This window comes from Acanthaster planci, linkage group LG20 (genome assembly GCF_054643075.1).
Source record: "Acanthaster planci isolate LZ-2023a linkage group LG20, COTS_SCS, whole genome shotgun sequence".
In the NCBI taxonomy this organism is placed as follows: Eukaryota; Metazoa; Echinodermata; class Asteroidea; order Valvatida; family Acanthasteridae; genus Acanthaster; species Acanthaster planci.
Window position 1 is genome coordinate 6,090,804 of NC_141796.1, and position 26,199 is coordinate 6,117,002.

Consider the following 26,199-nt stretch of genomic DNA (forward strand, 5'->3'; position numbering starts at 1 on the left):
TCTCGTATCTGTAGATCAACAGTAATGAGTCATGATAACAATTTCCCTTCAAAGCTGACCATAAAAGCTACCGTTTTGTCAAGCATGGAGTAGCACAATTCCAGGATTTATTTGTGGCGCAACCTTGGCGCCTAGGTCAATAAATAGCGGATAATTTCGCATTGTTGGAAGAGACAACCATTCGTATTGTTCATACATGGTCATACATATAAATTTCCAGGAACTAATTAAAATTGAACAGGCTTCCCAACTGGATCACCCACGCATATGGCCTTTATTCTTTGGATTGTCGACTGTGAAATTGGGGGCCATTTGTTTTTAACCATTAGCAACACATTTCACTTCTTTTATTTTTTACGGTTGGCCGTCCATAGTAAAATGCAAAAATTCACAAAACTTTTGGGCAACTTGATTGGCTACCCGAACTGCTAGTGTTGACCTTCGGTGACCTTCAACTGCAAATCGCGGGAACCGGAACTGTGCATGCAAAATGCGAAAAGTGTACTGCCTGAGCCTATACCATGTACCATCACGCACCAAGGCTATATCAGTTTCCGTCACGCGACCGCAAAAACATTGACACGTAGGCTAACTTTAATTATTTTGCTTGAGAAGGTTAAACCTTCATTAAAGTCTTCACTTACACTCGAGCCATCCTTGCGCAGTTAGGCTACATTTCTACAAGTTTAACGTGGTAAACATTGTGTCACTTGGCCCAAAAAACGTCAGGCCTTGTTTTTGGTTCAGCGATCTGACTGTGCATTATACACAGCAGGCCTACATTCAGTGGACATTTTCAACTCCACCATTCACTAGCTAGCTTGCCCTTCCTCATTTGTCGAACCTGGACTTCGAAGCACTTATGGCAAAAAAGAATCGTTCCAGGTAAGCTGATCAAAGACAGGACGAGGGGGAGGCCTGTGTAATAATGGTAGGCGTAGGGCCTAATGCTAATGTAATCATTAGGGCTAGGCCTACTCATGTGACTAGGTAGTACTGCTTACTAGGCTAGTACTAGTAGTACTAGGCCTAAAAACTAGGCCTAGGCATGCTAGGGCTATAGCCTACTGAATGCAGAAGGCAAGGCCTTAACGTTAAGCTTTGCGTCAAAGTTTACATCAGACGGTGATCAGACCTGGGCTGGCATGGCTAGGGCAATTGGTTAATTATCAAACATGCTTATTGTTACTGTTAGCTCAGTAACATTAACAGGCCTTACCAGCTTAGTTTCAGGCCTAGCCTAGGCCTATATAGGCTTAACATTGGTCTACACAGGCCAACATCTTCAGGCCTAGGTCTAACGTTACAAGTAATTTTTAGGGGGCCTACCGTAGGCCAAGGGTCTCTTAGTCTCAGTCTGCAATGCTCTGAAGAATTCGTTTAGGCAGAACGTTAGGCCTAACATGCCTAAATTAGACATTATTTTTATATCAGCACCAAATTATTTTTCAATTTTTCCAAGCCTACATTCTCATTCTTGTCCCCTGTCCAGTAATTTTCCCCAGTTTTATCAAAATTTTTATCATATTTATCGATAGGCCTAGGCCTAAACTGCCTAGTTTTTGTGTCTCTTAATGACTCAGACTATTACATTGTCTTTCATTTACAACCAAGAACCTTGGTGTATGAGTGCCTAACGTTAGCTAGGCAATGCCATGCATAGGCCAAAGCCAAATATGTATAGGCCTACCACAGTAAGTCTGATGACCACCACAAATTGTTGCAAATTGGTCACTTAAAAATCTAAATCTCCTTTGGCCAGAACTCCAGTGAATAAGGCCTCTCTTGATCCGGCACCTATGGCTGAACCAGCTGTGGGCGATCTACCAGATGCCGCTAGTGAGAGTGCCTCTGAACCCTGCATGCCCGAGGCAGCGAAAGAGGTCCCTGGAATGTCGTCTGCTGCATTGTCAGCAGATGAAACCCTGGAGGCAAGCTGCACTGAAGACAAGCCAACGGTGACTGACGACTCAGATTCCAATGATACTGTTGAACTCAAAGGTAGCCGCAGTCTTCGAATGGTTTACCCAGTGTCCCAAATAAGGCTGCATCTATATAAGTCATAGTTATGGCTGGGTATAAAGGCTTTGCGTGGTAGCCATCTTGCAGGGCAGTTCTTTTGTTCCACAGGAAAAAACTCCTTAGTGCATACTCTGTGAAACAAAAGCACTGGCCTGCAAGATGGCACCATGCAAACCCTCTATAACACATGTGCCTAGTCTGGAAGCCACTGTGTAGCGGCTGTGACCACTTTCCCATGGAGGCATGTTACTGCCACCTATAGCCGAGACTTTCCTAGACAGCCAAAAGAAGGCCAGTTACTCCATGTCAAGTCTGAGTTCATATGCCCATTATAAGAATTGGTTGCACCATTGGACAAATTTACCTAGCACTTATACACTTAAAATATGAAATGTTAATGCATAGTTCAAGCCTTAGGCTTAAAATAGCCAAGTTAATTTTTGAGATGTGAACTGGTCAGGCAAACCCCAGCAGGCTCAGTGGTCGAGTAGCAAGACATCTGCGCTGTAGTTAGTAGCAGATCATGGGTTCAAGTCCCGCCTGAGTAGGCTCATCAATTTTCACAAGCCCTCAGACTGAATGTAAAGTTTAGTAAATATATGCCAGTGATGGGCAAATCACCCAAGTACTATAAAAAATTAAATGCCCAGGTATCTTTTTAAGAACTTTGTTTTCCATTTTGCCGACATAACAGGAAATGTCAATAGAAATTTTAACACACTGAAGATCTTAAAATTCAGGTATGGTGGTAGATTTACGGGGATTAGCTCACCATTAGAAAATCCTTAATATTGGTAAATCCTAAAAAATGATTCTTGAAAAACAGTGATGTGGTCCGTGCAAAATACAGAGTCTGGTAACAATGGGTGCATAGATGTAGAAGGCAATGAACAAGTCTGTTAACTTCAAGATAATGAGGACTGATCTTGACAAGAGTTCCACCCGCCGTTGTTTTCCTGAATTTGGTGAACTCAAAGATCCACAGTATTCCAGTAGGTTGGGCAGTATCAAGCCAGCATTAGTTCCCCACTTGGATTTGAACGGCGGTTCTTGACACTTCAGAATAGTTGATGGTATTTTGTGTTCAAAACGTGTAAGAAATACCTGAGATCAGTAGGAGGCATCTATTTTTTTCTGCTTGTCTCAATCAAAACTCTTGCCTTGGGCATGGGCGTTGCCAGGATTTTTCTCTGAGGGAGGGGCAAGATATTTCTTGGGGGAGGGCATTACTCAGCAGTAGCAAACAGAGAAAGCATTTGTTGGTTGGGGCTCATTTCCGAGGTATTTTCCCATTGTTGTCCATAAATATTTCTCGGGGGGGGGGCCTTCTCAAGACCCATGACTTTACTTAATGCCAGAGTACCATGCAATGTTGAGAAGACCTGGGTAACTTGATAAGGGTTTGTTCTCCAGAGGATGAGGCGACTTCTGGAGACCAGGCCAAGGGAGGATCCCAAGCGTCCATCCCAGAGGAAGCAGAGAAGTCCCTTGATCATGACACCCAAGAGCTAGATGAGGAGGGTGGATTGCCACAAAACAAACCCCAAGTTGAGGAGGTCCAGGACCAAGAACGCAAGCGTCCCTTGGAAGGTGCAGAGAATGACGAGGGCAGTGCGGCCAAGAAAGTCATGTCAGAGGTCAGTGCCAATACTCCTGGCAAGACTGTCGGTTGTGAAGAGTGAAATCCAGGTATGACTCATTTTTCTCACCTTTTTTCATGAGTTTTTGACCTGGACGTTCCGGAAGTTTGAGAGTGTGTTAGCAGTGCTGAGGGTGTTCATTTATGAATTCCAGAATAACTATGACCAAGGAATTTAGAATTAAGAGTTAGAAGTTGTAAAAAGTACCAACATTTGACAAATATTTACGTCAATGAAGAACACACATGGTTGTCTTCCTCTACATTGAAAACTTCAATTTATATTTACCATCATTGTTATTTAAATTGAATGCTAATTACTTGATGTTGATGACTGATTTATTCCCAAGTAGTGTGGGTTAATATTATTCACTTCTGTGTTCAAATACTGTGACTTTTAAAATTGTTGCCATTTTTAACTGTACATTCTAAAAACTTGGCCTTTTTGCCGTGTTTTCCAGACACTTTCAAGTTTTCAGATAAAGGTGTCAGTGTTATTTGAAGTGTTGAATCCTTTCAAAAGCAAGTCCTGTAAAGCAGTAAAAAAGATGTAATTCTGATGTCTTCATCTTCATGAAAATGTGTCCCGAATACACAGTACTTGCTTCGTTGTAGGTGTCCTCGTGTAAACACTCTTGATATCATGAAATGAGTTCAGACGTTTCTCAAGTTTTTGTAGAGATTAAGGTTTACGAAATTGAAGATCATTTCCATCATTTGTGAGTGCTTTCCTAAAGTGAAATTTCAGCCTATACCCACACATAAATGCCCTGGAAAGAATGCCGACCGCTATCAAATATCATATGGTATATGAATTACTTGAGTCATTCCGGCATTTCCACAATTCTATGGTCAATTTTCATTTTGCCTCATGCTGACACTAATGAAACATCTTTAACTTTAAATTGAAACAATTCCAAACAACTTTTTTTTCAATAAATGAGCTGATTTATTAGCGTATACTGCATGTGTAGTATATATCATACTAACAAGAAACTAGGGGTTAAAGGTATAAAACAGTACAAAACTACAAAAATAGTTATCAAAATGCATAGCTGTGAATAGAAACTTGACTAAGAGAATTGCATTTAAACTTTGGAATGCGTAATTTCTTATATCTATCTTCAAAGAATGTTTTACTGTTTTGAAAGTGTTTGACATGTTACCATGTTAAGAAATGGATGCATTTGTTGTTAAAATTCTATTCTATAGAGTTGTTTTATTTGTTAAATGTTAACGAAATGCATATTGTTTTTAAACAAATACAACACGGGAGACTGTCCTAGATTTTGAGCCTGAACAGGATTGCAAATATGTATCCCTGGCTGTGTGTCCAGCACCCGGACACGGTACAGCAGCCAACAAAGACCGGCAGTATTAGGCTTACTTAAGGGCTTTGGAAAAGACTGGACTGCAACCCTGCCTCAACCAGCATTGTGATTATCAGTGGGCACTTTTCACCCTACAGCTTCTCAACCCGAGCTGAACACAACCCTGGGTGAACTCATGACCCCCCCTTGGTTGGAAATTCGATTTTTCAACCCCGCACTGTTTCACACTTGTTTCGTGCAAATGGAGCTTATCTGCGCAAGATTGACCCAGAGATGAGCACCAACGATTTTCAACCTGGGTGGAACAAATCTCAACCCCGGTCCGGGTCAGGGTTGAGAGTCTCCAACTTGGGTTGACGTCAATCTCGGGGTTGATGCAGGCTTGACACGGGGTTGAAAATCTTCAAGTGTGAATCGTCAGTTTACCACCCTGCGTCAACCTTAAGATTTGTCCAGTGTGAAAGGTCTAATGAACTGTGTACATGAATAAACCACCTATATGAACAAGCTAGGCCACATACCTGTACTGCACAACAGTACTCTCTTCAATAGATCTGTCAACACAGTGCATCAACAGGTCCAAGAGGCCAATTTAACAGTTCGGCTAAGCACAGAAATTTCCTCAGCATGGGAAATATTTGCTCACCAGAAAAGGTGTCCCTCCAAGATGCCACATGATGTACACAACAATATTGTAGTCAGAACCATTTACAAGACCAGACATGAGACCAGACACAAGACCACACACAGGACCAGACACAAGCCCGGACACATGACCAGACACATGACCAGCCGCAAGACCAGTCACAAGTAACAGAGAAAAAAGAATGTTTTGTGGCAGTTAATCTGAATGGCTTGTGACTTAAAATTCAGACTGGATGTCTTATGTTGGTATACTGGTTGTGACTGGCTCACTGGTGGTCACTCATCGGCGTTTTAATAGCACAAAAGTTTCTTTCCAACATTTTCTCTTTTGGAAAAAATGACTTGATGCAGTCACAAGTTGTCAAGCATTTCAAATGTATCAATTCAGGGAAAAATAAATTCCAAAATCTTGGGACCAGGTTATGCAGCACATATCTCTTATATTGATTTTTTTCTGAGACGATGGTCACAGAATCCTTACAAGGGCGAATGCAGTTTCTTAACACTTAACACTTTTATACAAAATCTTTCACCTGACTGAATGAGTCCAATATTAGGGCTTACAATGCTCTAAGCTTCTTTAAGGCTTTGGAATGTAACGTTCTTTCTACAATGGCCACATTTTTTGTTCTGCATTTCAAATTCACATTGAGCAAACTCTCGGATTCCACTGGCACAAGATGCCCTGAAGGTACACTGTACAGAAACACTGGAGGATTTCAGTACTGCATTCCATTACAGTTGGTATTTTGTCAGGTGTCGTGGAAGATAATTGCTACTGAAACACTTCTGTTATGTCTATGCAATTATGACGGCTTGAAGCTAACGAATGGTAATTCTTTGGAAAAAACAACACCGAGTTTTCTTTAAAATGCCACTATTCAAATTAAAATGACAGACAAGGCTTTCTACATGTATGTGGTGAAAAAATATGAACGTTTAACCACTTGCCACCAGGGATTCCGGTTTCGGACATGTATTCTTTATGTGCGTGGCCGGGGTCTCCGAACTCGGACAAAAGGAACTGGGCTTTGTAACAAAAGACCGTACTCATAACACAAGACCAGGCTGCTGGGAATTACTGACATTTTTAAAATCTCAATAGTGGAGATAATCCAGCCCTCTTTTGAAACAGTATACCATGGTTTAGGCATTTAGCGCAACGGATTACCACCGGGGACAAAGCGCTCCACCACTGCAGCGATGAGCCACACAGCACCGCTGCACGCTAATCTGGCCCTTATTGAAAAGAGTCAGCAGTGCACTGTGCTAGTTTCGTGAACAAAAGAAAATTTTGTAACACCACACAATCTGGGCTCTTTTTACAAGGCGGCAGGCCTGACTGAAATACTCCAACGCCAATAGATGTTGTCTGTCAGATTAGAATAGAAACCAGACAGTCCTCCGTGTGGGTGTAAGTGTCCAGTAAATGAAGATAGAAATTTTTAAAGTATTTCGAAAACAGAAAAAAAAAGAAAATTATCCCATCCCTGCATCATCAACATTCATAAATGCCCCCCGGCACAAAGTGGTTAAAGATCACGAAAAATGGTAAAAGGTACTACCTGTAGAAAAGCTTGAAAAAGCATTGCAGCATCTGGAAAAATGTAAATGGGTCACTCCATGAAGTTTGGGCACAGTTTGTGACGGTGTCCCTTGTTACATCGGTAACTTTTATTGCCCTTTATTTTCACATTACAACAGATTAAGTCATATTATTCAGCAAAGATGAAGCACGCCACTACAAGAACCTAGCAAAATTTAGAACACCGTCAATTTAGAATCCACATGCAGGGGAAAAAAGATGTTTATTTTCACTGATGTAACAAGGGACGCTGTCACAAACTGTGCCCGAACTTCGTGGAATGACCCAATTATAAATACAGTCTACAGAGTACAATTTACTACATAGCGTAATCGACACTCTCATGCAAACGTACGGGGGTGGTGCTACAATGTGGCATGTAAGTTGCATATACTACAAAATAAAATTTTTGGTCCAAGTTCTCAGCCGTTGAAATGACTTTAAAAAAAAAAGACTGCACTTACTACATCAGAACGTGCAGCTGCAACATAAACCTAAGTTAAACTTTAATACCGGCAAACTAAAAAGGCAATGCTTCTGTTCAATGTGGTGCATTTTTTGAGTTGCAGAACGGGTGATACACTTCGCTCTGAGGAATGCAAGGTCCCTAAGTAATCCGCATAGTATTAAACGTCTGCGAGGCGCATCACTTCACATACAGAGAGTTCTACGACTATGTTCTGTGTGAGTACAATGTGCGTAATTGACCACTTCCTGCTGGGGATTCCGGATCTGGACACGCATGCTTTATTTGCGTGGCCGGGGTCTCCTTGTAACAAAAGACTGTTCAGGCCTGGCTGAAATACTCGGGTATCAATAGATTTTGTCTGTCAGGCTAGAGTGGGACCCAGACAATTCTTTGTGTGGGTATTAGTGTGCAGTAAATGAAGATAGGAATTTTTGAAACACTTTGCAAACGGAAAAAAATGATAAATATCCCGCCCCAGCGTCATCAACATTGATAACTGCCCCGGCAGGAAGTGGTTAAAGTATTTCCCCTACATAGTGTCTAAGCTTACCACTTCTTAATGAATGCCGTGAGTTTCTAAGCTTTTCCTCTGCGCGAGGTTACCTGTGAGGCACAGTGCCTTCCCAAACAGATGTTCACATACAAGAGGTTACTTAAGTTCAGTTTGTCCCGAGGTGTGAAAGATTCCATGTGATTATTTTCAGTCGATTCTTCTTCAATCCTAACAGAGCCAGGGGGAGGGGGGGCTCAACTTTTTTTTCAGCTGCTGAGCCCTCAGGAGTTTTTTCAGCAAGTTCTTGCGGTCATTTTGACACCGATACCACTGTGTGTCCAAGACAGTTCAGCCCAACACATATTTTTCTACTAGCATGCGCAATGTACCCAGGCTGGCATAAGTGCAGCCTTGAAATTCAAATTACCAAAACCACGAACCTCTGCGTTGGATTGAGTTGAAACTTAACATCTACACCGATTATGAGTAGCTCTACACGCATGCAAGTTTAGTTTTTGGGGGGAGTTGTTCTGCCCCCTCTCTCCTGGCCATGAGATGGTCCATAATAGTCCGGCTCTTTTAGGGTTAAAACATTGTGAAGAATGAGTTTCCTTATAACTGTCAAAGTTGGAAACACAGAGAGGTGAACAGTGGATGGGGAGCACAAGACGACCTCACAGATCGCACATCGGAAGAAAGCGCCGAGTCTTTTCAGTCCTTGGTCTTCGAGGGAGCGAGTGCACATCCCTAGTGACGGGGTGTGACGCCGTGTCGAAGGCTCTCCTGTTCCACCTTGAGCTGGTGAGGTTTGCAGTAGATCTTGCCTTCAAACACGGCGTATTCGGACAAACTGGATGGGGAGGATATATTCAAGTTAAGGGGGCAATTTCAGGAACTATGCCACCTCCCTGCCTTTGACATGCCCATGCATTTACTACGCGACATCAACTGTATGTTCAGCAAGTTACAAAGTTGCAGTGTGGGTAATAAAATGGCCGCCCTCAGGCCACTGGTTCACGTGAAGACACGGAGAGTTTTTTCGTTCCCTATCTAGTGGTTTCAAAGGACCCATGAATACAACGTTCACATGTTTTAGCCACAACTGAAGCGACAGACCAGTGTCTGTTAAAAAACCACGTACATAAGGACTGCTTGGATGGAATGACCCGGAGGAAGAATTTTCACTTCTCAAATATGCACAGGAGGCTGCTTTGTCCAGCACAGCTATGAGGATTTATAAATCTGCCTGTGGGTGAACTTGACACCACCAAACCCCACAGCATCCTGACGAGCATTTTAGCAGTACAGCCAGAGATCTCACCTGGTGATTTTCTTGCAGTACTGGCACTTGAAGCACTGCTTGTGGTAGATCTTCTTGGCCACCTCTAGGCGTTCCAGGGTGTAGACGCTCTTGTCGCAGATGCAGCACTTGTCGTGTGCCGGCGCCTTCCAGGTGGATCGGCCAGACTAGAGGGTTACAAAATATAACGATATGAGCATGTGTTAACACTTCAATAGTGTGCCACTGGGCGTTCTAGCAGACCCTTCTTCACAGGGAAGCCATATTGGATCCACTTCCCTGACTCTGTCCTGTTGAAATGAAATCTGTTAAATGGGGTGGTGCCAGACTATTATGGGTATTACGCCTCATTTCCAATTTTTCTTTAATGTGGCTGAAACAATTAGAGATGACTATTATTTATAATAAAATTAAAATCATTCTTTAACATAAACTGGCATTATTTTGTAATGGAATTTCGTTCCATTGCTCTCATTTTTACTCTCAGGTTCCAAATATGAAAAGTTCAATTCAACATGGCCGGCTCATGAAATAAGTCAACTTCCTCACAAATGAAGCTTTGGGCATAATTTGGCTTAGTCTCTGCGAGTGCCTTCATCTTGAGCTTCTCAACCGACTTTCAAACACTTACTGTAAATGCCAAGTAAAACCACACTCCAAGTCTTGGTCTCATATTAATCAAACGGACATTTCTGCAGCGGCAAATTGAGCTGCGATGAGCTTAAGGGTTTCAACTCTGAGGAACTAATTCTCTGAAAACTGAAGGCTGAAGCTTAAAAATAAAGTTTGCTGAGATTTGGGGAAACCTCCCTGACTTACTTTGCAATTTTTTATAAGATCAACCGCACAGGATGCCAAATGATTTTCAAATGTTTAAGAGTACAATTTTGTTTCCGCTATAGTCCATGGGCCGTGCAAGCACAAACGTGTAAACGAATGGCTTCCTGTAAGCAAGAGGATTTTGGAGGTTTCACGGAGCTTCCAAGCAAGAGTGCCTGAGGACTCGGGGTGATTTCTTGTCGCTGTCCTCACCCTTTTGATGTCCGGTTGGTCCTCACTGTGATCCGTTTTGTTCTGGAACATGTTCAGGCGATCCTGCATCCCACTGCCGGCCACTTTACCCTCGTTGCGCTCCTGAGGGAATGTCTTCCTCAGTGGCTGTCATCAACAAACGAAACAACACGGCGAGTTTCACACTGAAATTGCATTTCCCACTCACGGCACTCCTGATCTTTGCACAAAAACAGATTTGTCTTCAATGACAACGAGTGCGGAATGATTCATTGCGAGCCTTCACAGGAAAAGATTTCAAATGCATGAATTTTAAAGCACCTACGCCTAACAGCAATACTGCTGACTTGTAAGACGTGAAAAAAAAAACACCTGTCACATTGTTGCTCAAGGTGCATCTTCTGTGCCCTCACTTATCAGGCCCATGGAAAAAAAAATTTATCACATCCCCTCAGAGACACTGGGAGTCTACAGCCTGATGCTGCCATTTCAGTACAAATGGGTTTTGAAGGCAAACACTATGACGACCATCTCTGCCCAAACAGGTGCCTACTTACTCCCAGTTGGAAGGAAGAAATTTTGAAAGAAAAAAGGTCTTGCAAAGTCCCTGAGTTCAACACGCCCAACCACGACACCAAAGCACAGATGCCCACACCTTGCTTCTACATGTACCTTACACCTGTCCATTCATTCCTTGCAAATTTTTTTTTACCTTGTCTTCAGCAAAGACGCCCTTCTCCTTGATCTTGCTGACAAGTCTGTGGACCAGGAAAGCATTTCACACATTTTTGCTTAATTTGAGACTAACAGCCAATGGCTGAGTAATATCAACTCGGGATGGCTATCCTTAATGTTTGGAACATTTCTTTCAGAAAGTTTCTCCCAAACGTTGTTCAGGGTCCCTTTGGGAGTTGAGTAAGCACTGTGTAATAAAATCTTGCACAATAGGAACAACATTGTACATCCAGGCTGTACTGACTGAATACTTTGAATGAGCAAGAACTTGAATGTTTGGACGGGGGAGTCAGGTTGGCAGGGTAGTTCTTTCCACGCCTTCCACCTCTGTGGTCCCGGGTTCGAATCCCAGCCCGGTCCACATGTGGATTGGGTTTTCAGTCCCTACCTGACTCTGTGGGTTTTACCCAGAATATTCCTCTGGGGTTTTCCTCCCACCTCTAAAACTGTAACTGCTTCTTACTGTCTCCCCTTTACTGATGTTGGTGAATGTGGGTCATTTGGCGGCTGCCTGAGGCGCCCTTGTATGCCATCCGCTCAACCATGTTTAAATGTATTCATTGTTCCACACTTAATGTCTTCATTGTACAGCGCATTTGAACATATCCATATGGAAAATGATTATCATCATTATTATTACGTGCGTTCTGAAAACCGTGAACATAGGGAAAGGTACGGATCTTTAACTCTGCGACCAGAATTGAAAGCTATGACTGCGCTGGCACAACCGTTGCACGCAGGTGGAATGCACATGCACATGTTGCATACCACTTCAACCAACAAGGCTGTTGTGGCTTGCCAAAAGACACGCACGCTTCAAATTTGCGAACGCGAGCGCAAGCTTGGTGCCAACACAATAATGGCTTCTCCTCAGATTGGTCCACGCACAAAAAGACTCTGACTTGTGATCCAGTTTTTACGCCAATACTTGGACATATTCAGCACTTGCAAGTGCTGTCAGAGCACTCAGATCCTAATCGATGACCCAACAACGCAAATACTCATTCCAAACAGCAGTGCAGCTTTAGTTTATTCTGCAATTTCCTTAACTGCAATGTGGAGTAATGACATTCCCTAAATCTGAAATTCTTGCACTGTCACAAATAATTTCAGTAAGCACTCACCCAAACTTGAAAGTGGTCACGTAGGTTTTCTTTAGAGGACTGAAAAGCAAAAACAAAATACGAAAAAGAAGCTCCAGTTTGACTGGATTAAATAATTCATCTTAAACGAAAACATATTTTTGCAAAGTAAGCCTCAAGTAAGATCCAAATGAGGAGAGTGTTAACAAAAATGTCAACAAGAAACAAGGTTCTTACGGTGCTTTGGTCAGGTCTCCAATCCTTGTATTCAGTTCAGTCAACTTGAGAGAAAAATGCAAGGAAAGGTGTAGAGTTCAAGGACGAGACACACAGTTTGACAAATGCATGCATAGTTAAAACAACTTTCTGTATATGAGAAGATCCCACCAAAGGAGTCTTGAGGCCATTTGATTCAGTAACTGTGTTTTATGTTTTCATTAAATGGAGCAAACTGAGCTCTTTATTTTGACCTATGACCTAGTATGACATCCTCCTGAAGATGGGTATTATGTGAATGAACATCTTGAGGGCTCCTACTGATTTCCCTGGTGCAAGATTGTTTTCAAGACCTTTAGGCAGAAAAGAGATTCTCGCAACTTGTGACTCCAATTCCAATGGTCTTTTGAAGCCGTCTCACTTAGATCAGAAGAGCAACGCTAATTAACAAATCCACATGACAACTGTGCTTACATTTCTTGAAACTCCACAGCAAAGCAAAAAAATTGTCACCACCCTAAAAAATTTGGGGGACTTTTTCTCAAGGATTTTCAAACAAGGCAAGGGAATTTCTAAGACACTCTTTTACAGGGTTCCATGGATCTTGATCGACTCTGTGGCTTTGGGGGATATCAAGTTATTTTTGTTTTCCAAATTAATTGTTCATATTAATGGATGTACACAGATCCCAAAATTCACCAAAGGACAAAACTCATGTTGCAGATATTGGAAAAAAAATATCAATTTCCCTCCCAAAGGGATACAGACAGGCGTGCCCTGAGGTCAAGGGTTGAAGGTCAACTCACATCATACTCCTGGCGCTGTTTACGCTTCATGAGGTCAAACTTGGCGGCATACAGCTTCCTCAGCTTGGCCTAGGAGGTGGATAGGAGACCGTAAGATTCAGACTAAAGGTAAATTAATTCACATCTAAAGGACTAAAGGTGATCTTGCTTACTACATAAAGTTATCCCCGAAATCATGGATTGTGGGCTGCTCAATCAGAAAATGCCCGGGGACATGCAATTCTGCAATGTTTACTGCCTGAGGGTACCCAAATTGGTCAAACTGTCAAATTTCCCATTTGCTGTGCACCTGCATCTTTGAAGTAGACTATCGTATTAAATAGAGCTTGGTTTCCATACAAGGCCTGTCTTCACAGTAGATATCTCTCCATGGTTGGGCCTTAGAGTGTTTCAAATGACGAAATCCAGGTATCAAGAGGCATCTGACATTAAGTGTGGCCAATACACCAGATCGTTTACACAAACTAGTGTGCACATGATAGCATCAAGCTGTGAATATCATTAATGAGGAGCACTCAAGATGGAAGATCTTTTGTCCAACTTCTGTCCAACCCACCTGCAGGTCCATTGCCAGCTCCCGCAGCCTCTCCGCGCTGGTGAAAGCAGAGATGTCCAGTGGAGGCACTTGCTCCTCCAGGGTCCTGGCTTTCAGCTCAGCCTGCTCTTCGGGGGTCATGGACCTCTCCCTCTCAGCCTGCAGGATGCTGTCCTGGAACGACAAATACAGAGAGAGAAAGAGAGAGAGATGGAGAGAGAAATTGGTGGGGAGGAAATGACCAACGACCGTGGACATCGAGAGGGCCAACACACACTGACCCAGGTCTGTGTTCCAAAAGACGGAGGTCACAGGAGAACAAAGCAAGCGTGCCAGTCAACATGCGACAGTGCTGACTGGACAGGCCTCACCTCGCGCACAGTGTTGCTCTTGAATGACCTCGGAGGCACTTCATTACACATATGCACTTTTGAAATACCAAACCGGTTCACTGTCAACAGTGTGGTGACATTTATGTTTTGATGGGAGGGAAGGGTTGGATTTATCAGGTTTACTGGTTCTACAGACCTCCCTACACATAGCTGTTCCTACACTTCTTCTTTTTTAGGGGGTGGGGCCTTCGCCTCAGTCTCTTCTTGATATTCAAAAGGGGATGGACCTTCAATCTACATCTGAAAAAAGTTAACTTTTCTCACATCCGAGTGGTTAAGAGTTTAACGTTTCTAGTTCAGATTAGGGAATGTTATGCAAGTGGTCCAACTTGTCATCTAAGCCTTAGTGTCCAATGTCTAGCATCGTACCGAGATGTTGTATTTGGGGCGAATGTAGCTCAGGGAGTTCTGGATGTTGCGACGGCGCTCTTCCGCCTCCTGCCGGCGCTTCTGAATCTCCTCCCTCAACTTCCTCGCTTCCTCCTGCAAAGGATAATGCCTTGAAATGATTGCAATGTACCAAGAATCACAGCAACACACCAGTATTGAAACAGTTTGCTGGTGGACCTTTGGACCAGTGCTGTAGCCGAGTTCACCCTCTTGGAGTCTGACCTCGCTGTGTCCAAGTCTGAGTCTGAGTTTCTGAGGCCAAGTCTAAATATGAAGTTCAATACACGTCCTTGTTTAATTGAGTCCGAGTCTTGAGTTCTGATTTCCAAAGGCCACATCACAGTCCAAGTGTTCCAGTCTGGGGTCTGTTTTTGAGGTCACATCCAGGTTCTAGTTTTGAGATCAAGTTCAGACATCCAAGGCCAAGTATGAGCCGCAGTCTGTGGTATTCATATCTCATACTCTGGAGTCTGACGAGTCTGAGCTCTGTTGTCTAATGAGTCTGAGCTCTGCTGTCTAATGAGTCTGAGTTTAAAATCTTATATCCAAGGCAAGGTTGCCCACTCTAAAATCAAACCCAAGATTTACTCTTGGCATTTGTTGATTCAAGTCCAGTCCCAGGCTTTGAGCCACTTACCAATGCTCATTTTTGTCTCCATCTCAGGCTTCATCTTTGCTATTTCATCACCTGACAAAACCTGAAACGCAGGCAAAGTCGAGTACTAAAAAATGGCCCTGGTGTCCAAGACAGAGTCGGAGTCACAGTCCAAGAGTATGTCTTTGAGTCTGAGTGCTAGTATTCCAATCCCAAATCTAGTGTTCTAAAGCCAAGTCTACATCAGAGTCAAGGTACTGAAGTCCAAGTCCTGGTGTCTCAAGTCTTAGTATACAAGTCTGCGTTGGAGTACTATCTGTGGCAGGGAATGAGACCAGAAAAGAAGGACTAGACAGTGTGTTTTACTGAGAATCACTCACAGCTTCACGGGCCCGCCTCTCTTCCTCCTCTTGCTGCTGACGCCGCTCCTCTGCTTCTTGCTTCAGCCGACGTCGCTCCTGTCACAGGAAAAAGGCACTCGGTTTTAATGGCTACAACACATCCCCTGTCGGGATATTGCCCAAAGCAGTATCCCCAATGCACTTGGCTAAGCCCTGTGGAACAGTGGAAAATAAAAATGTGGTCCAAAAAAATCTGTGCTGGGTCTATTTTCCTCGACAACTATTGCTTACATGGTGTTCGGCTAGGAACGCACATGTTCAAATGTGTACAAGCCTGCCAACGTCCTAGTGAACTGTTGCTGAACAGTAATCAAACTCAATCTTAAAAACTCAACTGTCCCAGTTTTCCGCAGTGCAACTGGGGACATCCAACCTTTAATCAGTCAAATCATTTCACTCTCTGAACCAGCAATGTGATTAACATTGGTGAACTCAAACTGATTACCACTGTGAAATGGTCAAGGTTTGGCATGAGTTACACGAAGTCCGGTAACGGTTTAAACTTCCTCGTCTTGCTGTATCAGAACTACATACACATGAGCACGACTGGAGTCCTTAACATTTTTACAACCAGTTCTTCCCTGATAATATAAACAGTGCTGTATCCTGGGTCCTGGCCCTGAGCAGAACATGTAAACGTTCTGTATATTGTTGAGACTGTCCAAGAAATTATTGGCTTTAAAGCTTTCAAACCTAAAACTTGGGTTAAGAGTTGGCCATAATTTTGACAGTGTGAGGTTTTAGAGCTCATTTCCAGGGCGGCTGATAGAGCCACTCAAAATACAGCTCAGACTGTCCTCCACTAAAAACTTTTTACCAGTTCACAGCTTCAACACCCAAAGATCCCAATTAAAGTGAGCAGGAGATTAACGATTAGACATTTTCGAAGCTCAATTTCAGGCCCGTTGCCGCAGCGACTCAACATACCCTGCGTTCTTCCAGTTCCTGTCGCTGCAGTTCACTCCGCTCCTTGGCCAAGCGACGCTCTTCCAGCCGTTCCCTGTAACGCTCCTCATTCTCCTGCTCTCGCTTAAGGCGGATTGCCTGGGCATAACGACAAACAACCAAAAAAAAAAAATCTACCATCAAATGCCCATGTGCTCCAGCTTAGTTCCCTCCAAACGCGTTAAATATTTGGCACAAAACTTGGTACTCGAAAAGTTCTCAACTACAACACTGAGTAAATGCCACTACTCAACCCCCAAGAGAAGCAGAGTTTTCAGATCACTCCTCGCTAAATATCTGAACTGTGAACAGTGTGATGACAATTTCAGTTTTTAATCCTCATTCCGTTCCATCTTCCCAATCACTTCAAATATTCACCGGGCATGACTGCCCTGTGATTTGCTGTAGAGACACTACAACAGCGGAGGTAAGCACCCCCCTCCAAGGGCTGCCAAAAGAATCCTCAGGCATTCAAATGGTACCCTCCAATTTGCTCTTTTTAGAGTCTTTGCTGATGAGGTACATATCCTTCAAAGTCCTTTGTGTGGAGGGTAAAAGGCACATCTGGCTGACTGGCCCCACCACTGACATGTACACCAAGAAAGCAAGCGTGAAATCTAGTTAGAGCCTGGAGACAGCCCTGGCTCGTACCTCTGCTGCATCAACTCGCACGAGGGCAAATTGTTTTGTATCTGCGATCGTCAGCATTTCATATTGTGCTCGACCGATGTAATGCTTAAACAAACCGAGTGCTTGACCATACCTCCAATCTCAATTCCACCTCACTGAACTCCTGTTTGTCTTCCCATGATTCTCTGGACATCCTGTCGATGGAATGAAAAATTACAATAGTCAATATCGCGTGCTTGTGCTGACTGCACGGGTGTGCAACGGTGTGTTACTTCCTCAATGATCAGCGTACACACTGCACCTTCAAATTGTGAGCAATGGCCTGCAAGTAGCACTTGCACGAATGGCGGTGAATTGCCGATGTAAGTTTCCACACAAGTCAAGAAAGTGAAAGAGCCTACGATGTGTACATGAACAGAGCTTGATTTACAGAAATGACAATACTTTTGTGACCACATAAAAAGTGAAACTCACCTTGTGGGAGTCTTCTTCTGTGGAGGGAGGAAACCAAACAAAACGAGAGTTTTAATTCAATGTGTTGCCGGTGTTCTTGATACATTAAAATGTGATGACACATAAAATTGAAATGTTATTCAGATTACGGAGCCAATTTCAGTTTCAAATTTCTAGGAAATTATCAGTTTGAGTGAGAAAATTGTGACCTGTCACCACAAAATGAGCTGAAAGTTGGAATTTTCAAAAATTGAGATATTGGTATATTTGAATTCAGCAGAAAAAGAGGTTTTTTTCTAGTGGTATGTACGTGGAACACGTGGGGTAAAAAAGTATCAAGTGAAAATGTGACATTATTCTGGCAGCTTCCTGTCTTTGTTCCCGACACTGTTTCACCATTTCTGACCAGACATGAATAATGCTATCGTCGGAATTGCTGAGAAAATGACATTTTTAAATATATGATCCTGCGAAATATTTGAAATTAGATATGAGACAGGTTTCCCTTTCTAAATATTACAAAACCCAAAAATTGACCTCCACTTCAACATGACTTTGAACCCTCAAAACAGGAAAGAGTGGGATGGGACTTTACTGTCATTTTGCCATGACAGGTCACAATTATGGACCAATGTGCTAGTGACTTGTTTCATAGTGACCTGTTCACTGAAAACAAAAGACCGTGTTGTGTGACAAACTGTTGGAGTTACTATCAATGTAATTTTCAATATTGAGCATGTCAACAAGGAACTTGTCACATATTGCAGTCAAAGCCACTGATCATGAGAATAACTTGTGACTTATTGCCACATGTACGGTGTACATTATGTGCTCTATGAAAGGTAACAATGGAAATGGGACAAATGACGTAATTATGTGACAAATGTTAAAAAACTTGCAAACGTTCACATACGGCACACAACACAAATTAGTTACATTCGGGCAGGAGCAGTGGTGGAAATCTAACAGGGCTGAAGGTTCCATTGGAAAAAGAATGTTCACCAAGGAAATATATGTAGGTACAGACTGTACGTTACAGAATGACATAACAGAGCTACGACGGTCTACCATTTTTGGAGTCGGACATACATGTACGACCACTGAAATGATAGCATTTCATAGATGTGGCAAGGACGTCTGCCCCCATTGCAACTAAAGACAATTTTATGCACTCTCTGCATAAGTTTCCACATTAAAGGACCCCCAAATGCCACTGCTCTCCTGTGCCCAAGTAAAGACACTTTAAGGGTAGTGCACATTCAGATGAAAACTGGTTATTCACACATCACAAAAACCAACACTTCAGAGAGTCTAGATTCAAGGCTAGTTTAGTTCTGCCACATCCCAGAGTGCATGCTGCAGCGTCAACTTGACTCCCAGAATGGCTGTGCACACGGTGCATGCACAGAAAGCACTGAAGCCATTTCCAAATGGTCTAGATACATGTACATTCTAATGGCCATATCCTGACATTGGAATATACACAAATTGTCCAGTAACAAGTCAGATCCACTTTGAAAAAAGTGACAAAGTCGTCCAACCCCCTTCCCCATAAGATCACTCAACAGCTTAAAACCTTTGTGTTTATAATCAGGTCCATTCCATATGACAATGACAGTAGTGCATGGTCCATGTGCACAAGAGTACAAGAACCAGACACAAGAACCTTCGCCGGTTAACTTTCACGACCAAAGTCTGAACCCTCGAGCCAAGGCACTTTCACCCTGCTGTAAAATGGCACCAAATCTCTGCCCGATTTCCACTGCCGAGACAGGGGGACGGGGAATGAGAAAAGATACTGTACACGTGCATGTGTGTGGTCAGGGGTACGTGTCGTGTGGTTGGCAGTGGGGAGGGGATAACCAGCAATCAATTCATGCATTGGTGCTACACATCTACCAATACCTCCACAAAGGATGTCACTGACATCAACGCATGAGTTATGACATAGCCAATTTCATAGAGCTGCTTAAGCACAAAATTTGCTTAAGCGGGAAAAAACTCTGCTTAGTAAACAAAGGTTACCAGCTAAAACTCTATCTGATCGTCATGCTAGCCAAAAAACAGCTAAATACAATCCCAAAACAATACATATCACATGGAGTTTTGGCTGGTTACCTGATTTATCAAGCAAGGTTTTCTCGCGCTTAAGCAAATTTTGTGCTTAAGCAGCTCTATGAAATGGGCCCCTGTTCAACCGTACATCAACATGTACATATTTGTATACACAAACTGGGTTTTATACCAACAAACTAGGTCGGCATAGGGCCAAAGGTAGGTGTACAACACCACCACTTTTCCTTTGCCTTATATGCAAAACTACATGTATGAATTGAATGCACACACATGCTGCCCCCTTCTAAAGAATGACCCTGCCCAAGAGCCACTGAGTAATGCATATACATGTATGCATTTCACATGCCACTTAACCTTTGCCACTGTTCCATACAAGGTACAGACAACTGATCTGTTTGTCTCTGTAGTGGATGCAAGCCTCCAAGACAACTATACCGTAACACTATACACAGCTTGAATACTTTGTGGAAATGATAACTCTCACAGTTCCAATGCATGCCAGGGGACAAAAAGCTGTCCCAGAATCTGACCTGGTGCCTCACAGTAGGTATGTGACAGGACATCCCCGAAGACATAAAATGATTCTGTTCCCATTTGTACATACTGATGTACGTGTACAAACCAAGATTTTTTTCTGGGGGGGGGATGGGGAACTTTGTGACACTAATAAAAACCAAGAATGCGAGCTAAGCCAAGCCCCGTTTGTAAACACCGTAAATTCTACCATTTCATTTGATGCCAATACCTTTTTTTCTTTTTTTGGTGTACTTTTTTTCTCTAAAACGAAAGCAACAGGGAGGTGCTAACCGAAAATAATAAAATCAATCATGCAAATCATTTTTCAAAAACTCTGCAATCAGACAAAAGTAGTCCTGTTAGAATGGATTGTTGACAGGCACACATTTCCATCACATGCACAAAATACAACTCTTCAGTATTACCGGGAGCTCACATCTTTTAAATTCACATTTCCATCAGGATGGTTAGTTTCACAAAACACAAAAAGTTCCACATGCAGGTGTTGGACGTTAGAAGGGATTAGTAACTTGTAACTATCAACAGATGTGAGTAACATGCAAATTGCACGATGACACTTTGACCTACAAGCAATTTGGACTTAGCGCTACCACCTGACGAATCCTCTTCACTTGATTGGTCATTGTTCTGCTGAGGTAATACGTGAATATTGATGAATTTAAGCCCCCAAAAATTATAAGTTAACTTAGTAACGGATGTCAATTCGCGAGAAAGAAAACTGTGATTTCTACTGTTCATTCATGTAATTTGAAAGTTCACAATGTCATGTTTTAGCAAAAAAGGGCAAATTTGAACACATCTTAAAACTAATGTTGCTTCATTTTTAATAAAATATCAAACAAGCATCTTGCACTGTTTAAAACTAAAACATAGTTATGAATACAACAAGTTAATGTGACAAAGCTTAGCACATATTATAAATGAAGAGCTAAATCAATTATGTCAAACTATCATTTCAACACAAAATAACTGTTTTATTTTGAAAGCAAACAAAATGTGACAACCTAAGAACCCTGATTCTGTGGTACAGTTGACCCATTCCTTCACAGCCCAGTAAAACAGTGCATCGAGAATCATTCATGAGATGTCGGGACTTACCAGCTTCACTTCCACTTCCGGCTCAGAACTGCGGGAGCTGCGGAAGGATGCCACTCGGCCCACTTCGAACGTAGCTCTGGGCACAAAACATGGGGGGAACAAGGAGTCAAAGCCATGTCCAAGTTGTTTGGCTATGGCTGAATATTAACATGTAAGTCTACAGCCTATGGCAGCCGCTAGCCAGTGGCCACTGGCTGCTAGCCACTTCTTGATCTCAGGAACAACGTACCATGCATGCATCCACTGAGTATAAAGATGTATTGTCCAGCTTGGCAAACATCATTTAAAGCTATCCATGCTCCACACATCTTCAAAGTTCAGGTCCAACTTAGCAAAGCCCTCTTTAATTTATTTGCAAAGTTTGTCAGAAGAAACTATGTTACTGAAACATCTGGTGTCAAGTTTTCATTCTTTCTGAAGTCCGTATAGATTGCTGAATGGTCCATCTTTTCAAACCATTTGTACGTGTCTGGGTCACTCTTGCCCGAAGTCATGAAGCTCTGGCGCAACACGTGCTGACAGAAAATCTCATTTGAAATCTGTCCTGAGACCTGAATGACTGACATGGACATCGGCTTCAGTTTACGGGCATTCTTGTTTAATCTAGATTGCACGTTCTCCTACACCCTAGATCTCAGTGTAATATTTAGTGCTGATGAGTTGGTAGTGTTCTGGTTGTGTTAACTCAGTTGTTTTACATGCGCAGACACTTGCACTTTAGCATTGCCAGTGCCAGACAGCTTGGAAACAAACAGCTCGGTGTCAGCCGGACCACGTTTATGTAAGGTCAAGTTAAAGGTCGAGCATGAATGGTGCACATACATGTTCATTCATGCCCATGTCTCGGAAGTAGACATGTAAATTATGTCCATGTAGCTCTACATACACACTTCCTTCCCCAGCTGCCTGAGTTAGATCGGACGATATGTTAAACGTTACTCCCCATTTGTAGGGAATGAGATTAGACACAACAACAGCTTTTGCAATCTGCAGTTTTAAGCCCTGAATTCCAAAGTGTTTTGGCTGCATAGGATGCAACTTCAGTCCTTCAAAATTCCCAGACTACTTGTACCTCCATGTAAAGATTAAATCCCATTATTTCTTGCACATGTTCCTGAGAAGGGTGACCACTGCCTCAACCCATTAAAATTCCCCGGCAAGTCCTATCACTACATACAAACATGCCATGTTAGGGCAGTGTGCAGGAGACATATATCCAGGAGCGCACAATTTTATTGCTAGGAATTGTTCAAGTGATTTTTTCAGAAGTCACTGTATGAGCACTTAGCAATGGCAAATGCTTTTAATTTGGGGGGTTTTGGTGGAGTATTTTGTCATACACAAGTTTGCTTGGCAGCACCAGTGCAGCAAAATTGACAACAAATAAGTGCATGACAAAGTTTTAATGCTACATACTTAAAGTCCAAATAGAAAACTTGAAACATTTCTGAGAAAATGTTGAATCACTAAAGAAACGAAACTTCAGTCTAGTGAAATCTGCAAAAATGAAGGCATTTTCTGTGCACAAACTAATGCAACACTGAGGCTTTCTTCCTGGGATGACATCACAGTTTGGCTCATGAATATGGAAATACTAATACTTTCTGCATCAAAACCTAAAAGCTGGGGTAATCCACTTTAGAAAATTGAAACAGAAGTTGAAAATGGTTAACTTGGACACAAAGGTGCATTCTGAAGGTTTGTATTTAAAAAACTCTACAGCAGCTATTCTTCAATGTGCTCTGTACAACTCACCGTTCTCTTTCCTCTCGTGCCTTCTCCTCGGCCCGTCGGCGGCGGCGCTCTTCACGGCGTCGGGCACGGTCGTCAGCAGCAAAGTCATAGCCCACGTCACCCATCCTACCCTTCAATGTCTACCCTGATATTGAAAGACCAATTAGGACGCTGAATACCAATCTGAACTTGAGGGAGTCTGGATCAGCACTGAATAAAATTTGATTCCAAATTCAGACTTGATTCCACGCCTCAATTTTGAGGAATTGACTTTCTGCAGCATACATGTTCAATAATTGTTTCTACTTCTTTGCAAGTCCATTACTTTCAAGTGGTCCTTGATGATTCCTTTAATTAAAGTAATTGACTTTTGATATTGGCAAGAAGGCACGCTATCTTAAACTAGGAAACGAACTGGATTAAAGAGCTTTCAAAGCCACACAATGCATCAATGCATTACGCAACCTGATCTTCAAAAGCTGTTGTAAGTTTAGAATTATAAATAAGTACAGTTTTAAGAAACTCATGTTCCAAAGGGCAATGATATGTACATCATTTCTGAAGTAGCTAAGTTTATTCATGGTTTTTCACTTGTTATGACCAGGGAAATTTTTAATTGATTTGAAATGGAATGGTGATCCTTGGTACAGTAGGTCTGATTTCAAGCAGATTGAAGTAGAACAATGATGGGTGATTTTTACAAACAAAATACAAAAATACATTACATGATACGTTTTGGTAAAAACAGCTTCATTAACCACACTGTGACATACCCCTCCCATATATTCAAATTGTTTGCACGGAAAAATCACATTGTCTTGTTCTCAATGTAGTTTCCACATTTAGTTCTACACACGGCAAGAGAGTTGACCAACAGAGTACACAACTTCCACCTTTACCTCAAACAGGCCTAACTCACAACAGATTATGAAATAACACCTGCTCAAATATATAACTGGACCATTAATCCATCATTTATGCATAATTACCTGATAATGGTTCTTAATATGCCCAAACTAGAGCATCATAGTTGAGACAGTCACAACCACCACAGCACATGTACTGTAGTGCGGCCAGCCCAACAAATACAGCTGGTGGGAAGAGTTCTGTATCCAGCCGTCAAATACCAAAACATAACAAATTCTACATAATGCTAAATAGTCATTAAAGGCAAGTCCTTTCAACTTGAGAAAAAACCACAATGGTCCGAGGAAAGTTATTTTTAAGTCATAATTTTCAAAACTTACTCATATTTACTCAGGGCTGTGGTGACTGAATACAGAACTCTTTTTCAAACTTCTCCAGTTTTTTGCAGGCCCTACTACATGTACCATGGAGGTAAAGCCTTTTTCCCTCACTAGGGCAGGCCCTACACAAACCAAAACAACCCCACTCAAAACAATTCAATAGGCCCCCTTGTGGCACTTGGAATTGAGACTTATTTCCAGTACGGCTGATCTTGTTTTCCGGGGAAATGACAGATTGTTGCGACTATCAAATTCATACTTGGGACTAATGCCCCTCCCTAAACATGCCCCCCCCCCTGAAATGTAGCCTTGCTCCTCCCACCTGTCTTCGAAATTGTCCTTGGACAATGAACTCGCATACCGCGCACACAAAACCCAGAACCAGGTGGTACAGCGTTAGCTGTCGACGCCAGCTTCCGCAATCACTGCACGCTTCGCGATTTCGTGATCTTTCAGTTTCTACGGAACTTGGCCTATCCTATTTTTCGATATCAACTGGCAGACGATGTGTGCCACAATCACGGCGTCTATCGGTCACTGACAACCGAAGTGTATATGTGCCCTGAAAAAATACATACCTTTTCTTCGGAGAAAAACGCAAACTTCGAACGAAATCTCTCAAGTGGCAGCCGAAGCGAACGATCGGCGACGCAGGTGTGTGTATAGTCTCCGTCCCTGGTTCGCGTACCCGCCCGTGTTTTGTCGACGTTGATCGATGAGGGCACCAAGGAAGAGTTTACCAAACCCTGCCTAGCCCTCCAAAAACGGCTTTGAAGAAACTTAACATGCCACAATATTCAGGGATCATCCCAACATATCATTTTCTAACGAACCGAATTAGGAAAACACGTGGGCTACAATTTAAATGAGCTAAAAGGAAAATCATGAAGGAAAATGGCAAGAAAAGATGAAGTGGAAAGGCAGGTCAACTAATAAAATACTGCGATATATCAGAAAATCATGGTTCTTTTCTTTGAGAGACCATTGTCTTTGCATAGTGAGTAAATAAACAGCCGGATCTCAATTAAGAATTATTTTAAAAACTAAATCGTTATATTCGGAGCTTTTATTTAATTATACTAGGTTAAATTACTTTTCAATGTCATACAAGTTCTTTCGTCAGGCCATAGAGCAAGGTTATGCCTGACACTCTTTGATGATGCTGGTAGACACATGTAGACGTCAACAAGGGTTCTGTTGCAGTGAACCGCAGACAGCCGTATTGTGTTCGAATCTATTGGTTGTGGCCGGGAATAACATGCGCGCGCTTATGGGAAATGCTTCAGAGCCTGCAGGGTGCAGACCACTAATTCAAGTGAGAATTTTTGACCAGGTCATTAACATTAAAATTGCCCCCCCCAACAGTATCTTTTGAAAAAGGAGATTGTTTGGCCCCCAAAATGGTGAGATTGTGTAAATCGTCCGACGTCGCTAGGATCAACTCCCCGGGTCTTTGAGCTTTCATATGAGGGCAGAAGGGCTAAAACCTACGGTTGAAAAATAGTCCTAAGTGCCCGAGAAAGTTGAGGGTTGCCACTTGAAAAATGGCTGCAATCAGACTTCGGAAAAATAATTTTTTTGGGGGGGGTGATTTTGTTTTGTGGGAATAATTAAAATGTAATTGGTTAACCCACAAAAAAGTGAAAAGAAATTGAAAGATAAGTGACCAGGCAAGAATTTCATTTGTGTTTCAGAAATCTCAGGGATGTTGGCGTGCATTGGGCCCTGAACGGTGCTGGTTTTACACTGTTTTCAATGGGGCTTGAATTAGTGGACTAGACCCTTTGCAGTCCAAAACTGATGGCTTTCGTTTGTGTGCTTTTATTAACTTG

The 26,199-nt window shown here is 42.4% G+C and overlaps 2 protein-coding genes across 4 annotated transcripts; one reads left to right on the forward strand and one right to left on the reverse strand.

Annotated features, from left to right (window-relative positions):
* Nucleotides 1–486: 486 nt before the first annotated feature.
* LOC110978027 (uncharacterized) lies at nucleotides 487–4,948 on the forward strand. Its single transcript, XM_022232657.2, has 3 exons — nucleotides 487–885; nucleotides 1,763–2,001; nucleotides 3,436–4,948. The coding sequence occupies exons 1-3, from the start codon at nucleotides 863–865 to the stop codon at nucleotides 3,702–3,704; spliced, it is 531 nt and encodes a 176-aa protein (XP_022088349.2). The 5' UTR covers nucleotides 487–862; the 3' UTR covers nucleotides 3,705–4,948.
* Nucleotides 4,587–25,093, reverse strand: LOC110978016 (uncharacterized). Of its 3 annotated transcripts, none has more exons than XM_022232641.2 (17): nucleotides 24,946–25,093; nucleotides 23,142–23,265; nucleotides 21,387–21,462; nucleotides 20,856–20,915; nucleotides 17,697–17,713; nucleotides 17,356–17,416; nucleotides 16,575–16,691; nucleotides 15,627–15,704; nucleotides 14,631–14,744; nucleotides 13,891–14,043; nucleotides 13,335–13,403; nucleotides 12,550–12,593; nucleotides 12,355–12,393; nucleotides 11,208–11,253; nucleotides 10,517–10,642; nucleotides 9,506–9,651; nucleotides 4,587–9,034 (listed from the first exon to the last, which is right to left on the reverse strand). In XM_022232641.2, exons 2-17 carry the CDS (start codon nucleotides 23,243–23,245, stop codon nucleotides 8,932–8,934), a joined length of 1,353 nt encoding a protein of 450 aa, XP_022088333.1. In that variant the 5' UTR covers nucleotides 23,246–23,265; nucleotides 24,946–25,093; the 3' UTR covers nucleotides 4,587–8,931. The 3 variants fall into 3 exon arrangements, with proteins under 3 accessions (XP_022088333.1, XP_022088332.1, XP_022088334.1); XM_022232640.2 differs by having other exon boundaries at nucleotides 20,856–20,918; XM_022232642.2 differs by lacking the exon at nucleotides 20,856–20,915.
* Nucleotides 25,094–26,199: the final 1,106 nt, after the last annotated feature.

Excerpts from the sequence above, each read along its gene's own strand:
- LOC110978027 (XM_022232657.2), top strand. The coding sequence starts at position 863 with ATGGCAAAAAAGAATCGTTCCAG. Across the intron at positions 886-1,762 it reads GCAAAAAAGAATCGTTCCAG|AACTCCAGTGAATAAGGCCT; the intron begins GTAAGCTGATCA and ends TCCTTTGGCCAG. Across the intron at positions 2,002-3,435 it reads TGATACTGTTGAACTCAAAG|AGGATGAGGCGACTTCTGGA; the intron begins GTAGCCGCAGTC and ends TTTGTTCTCCAG.
- LOC110978016 (XM_022232640.2), bottom strand. The coding sequence starts at position 23,245 with ATGGGTGACGTGGGCTATGACTTTGCTGCTGACGACCGTGCCCGACGC. Across the intron at positions 21,463-23,141 it reads GCACGAGAGGAAAGAGAACG|AGCTACGTTCGAAGTGGGCC; the intron begins GTGAGTTGTACA and ends TTTTGTGCCCAG. Across the intron at positions 16,692-17,355 it reads AGGTGGAATTGAGATTGGAG|GCAATCCGCCTTAAGCGAGA; the intron begins GTATGGTCAAGC and ends CGTTATGCCCAG.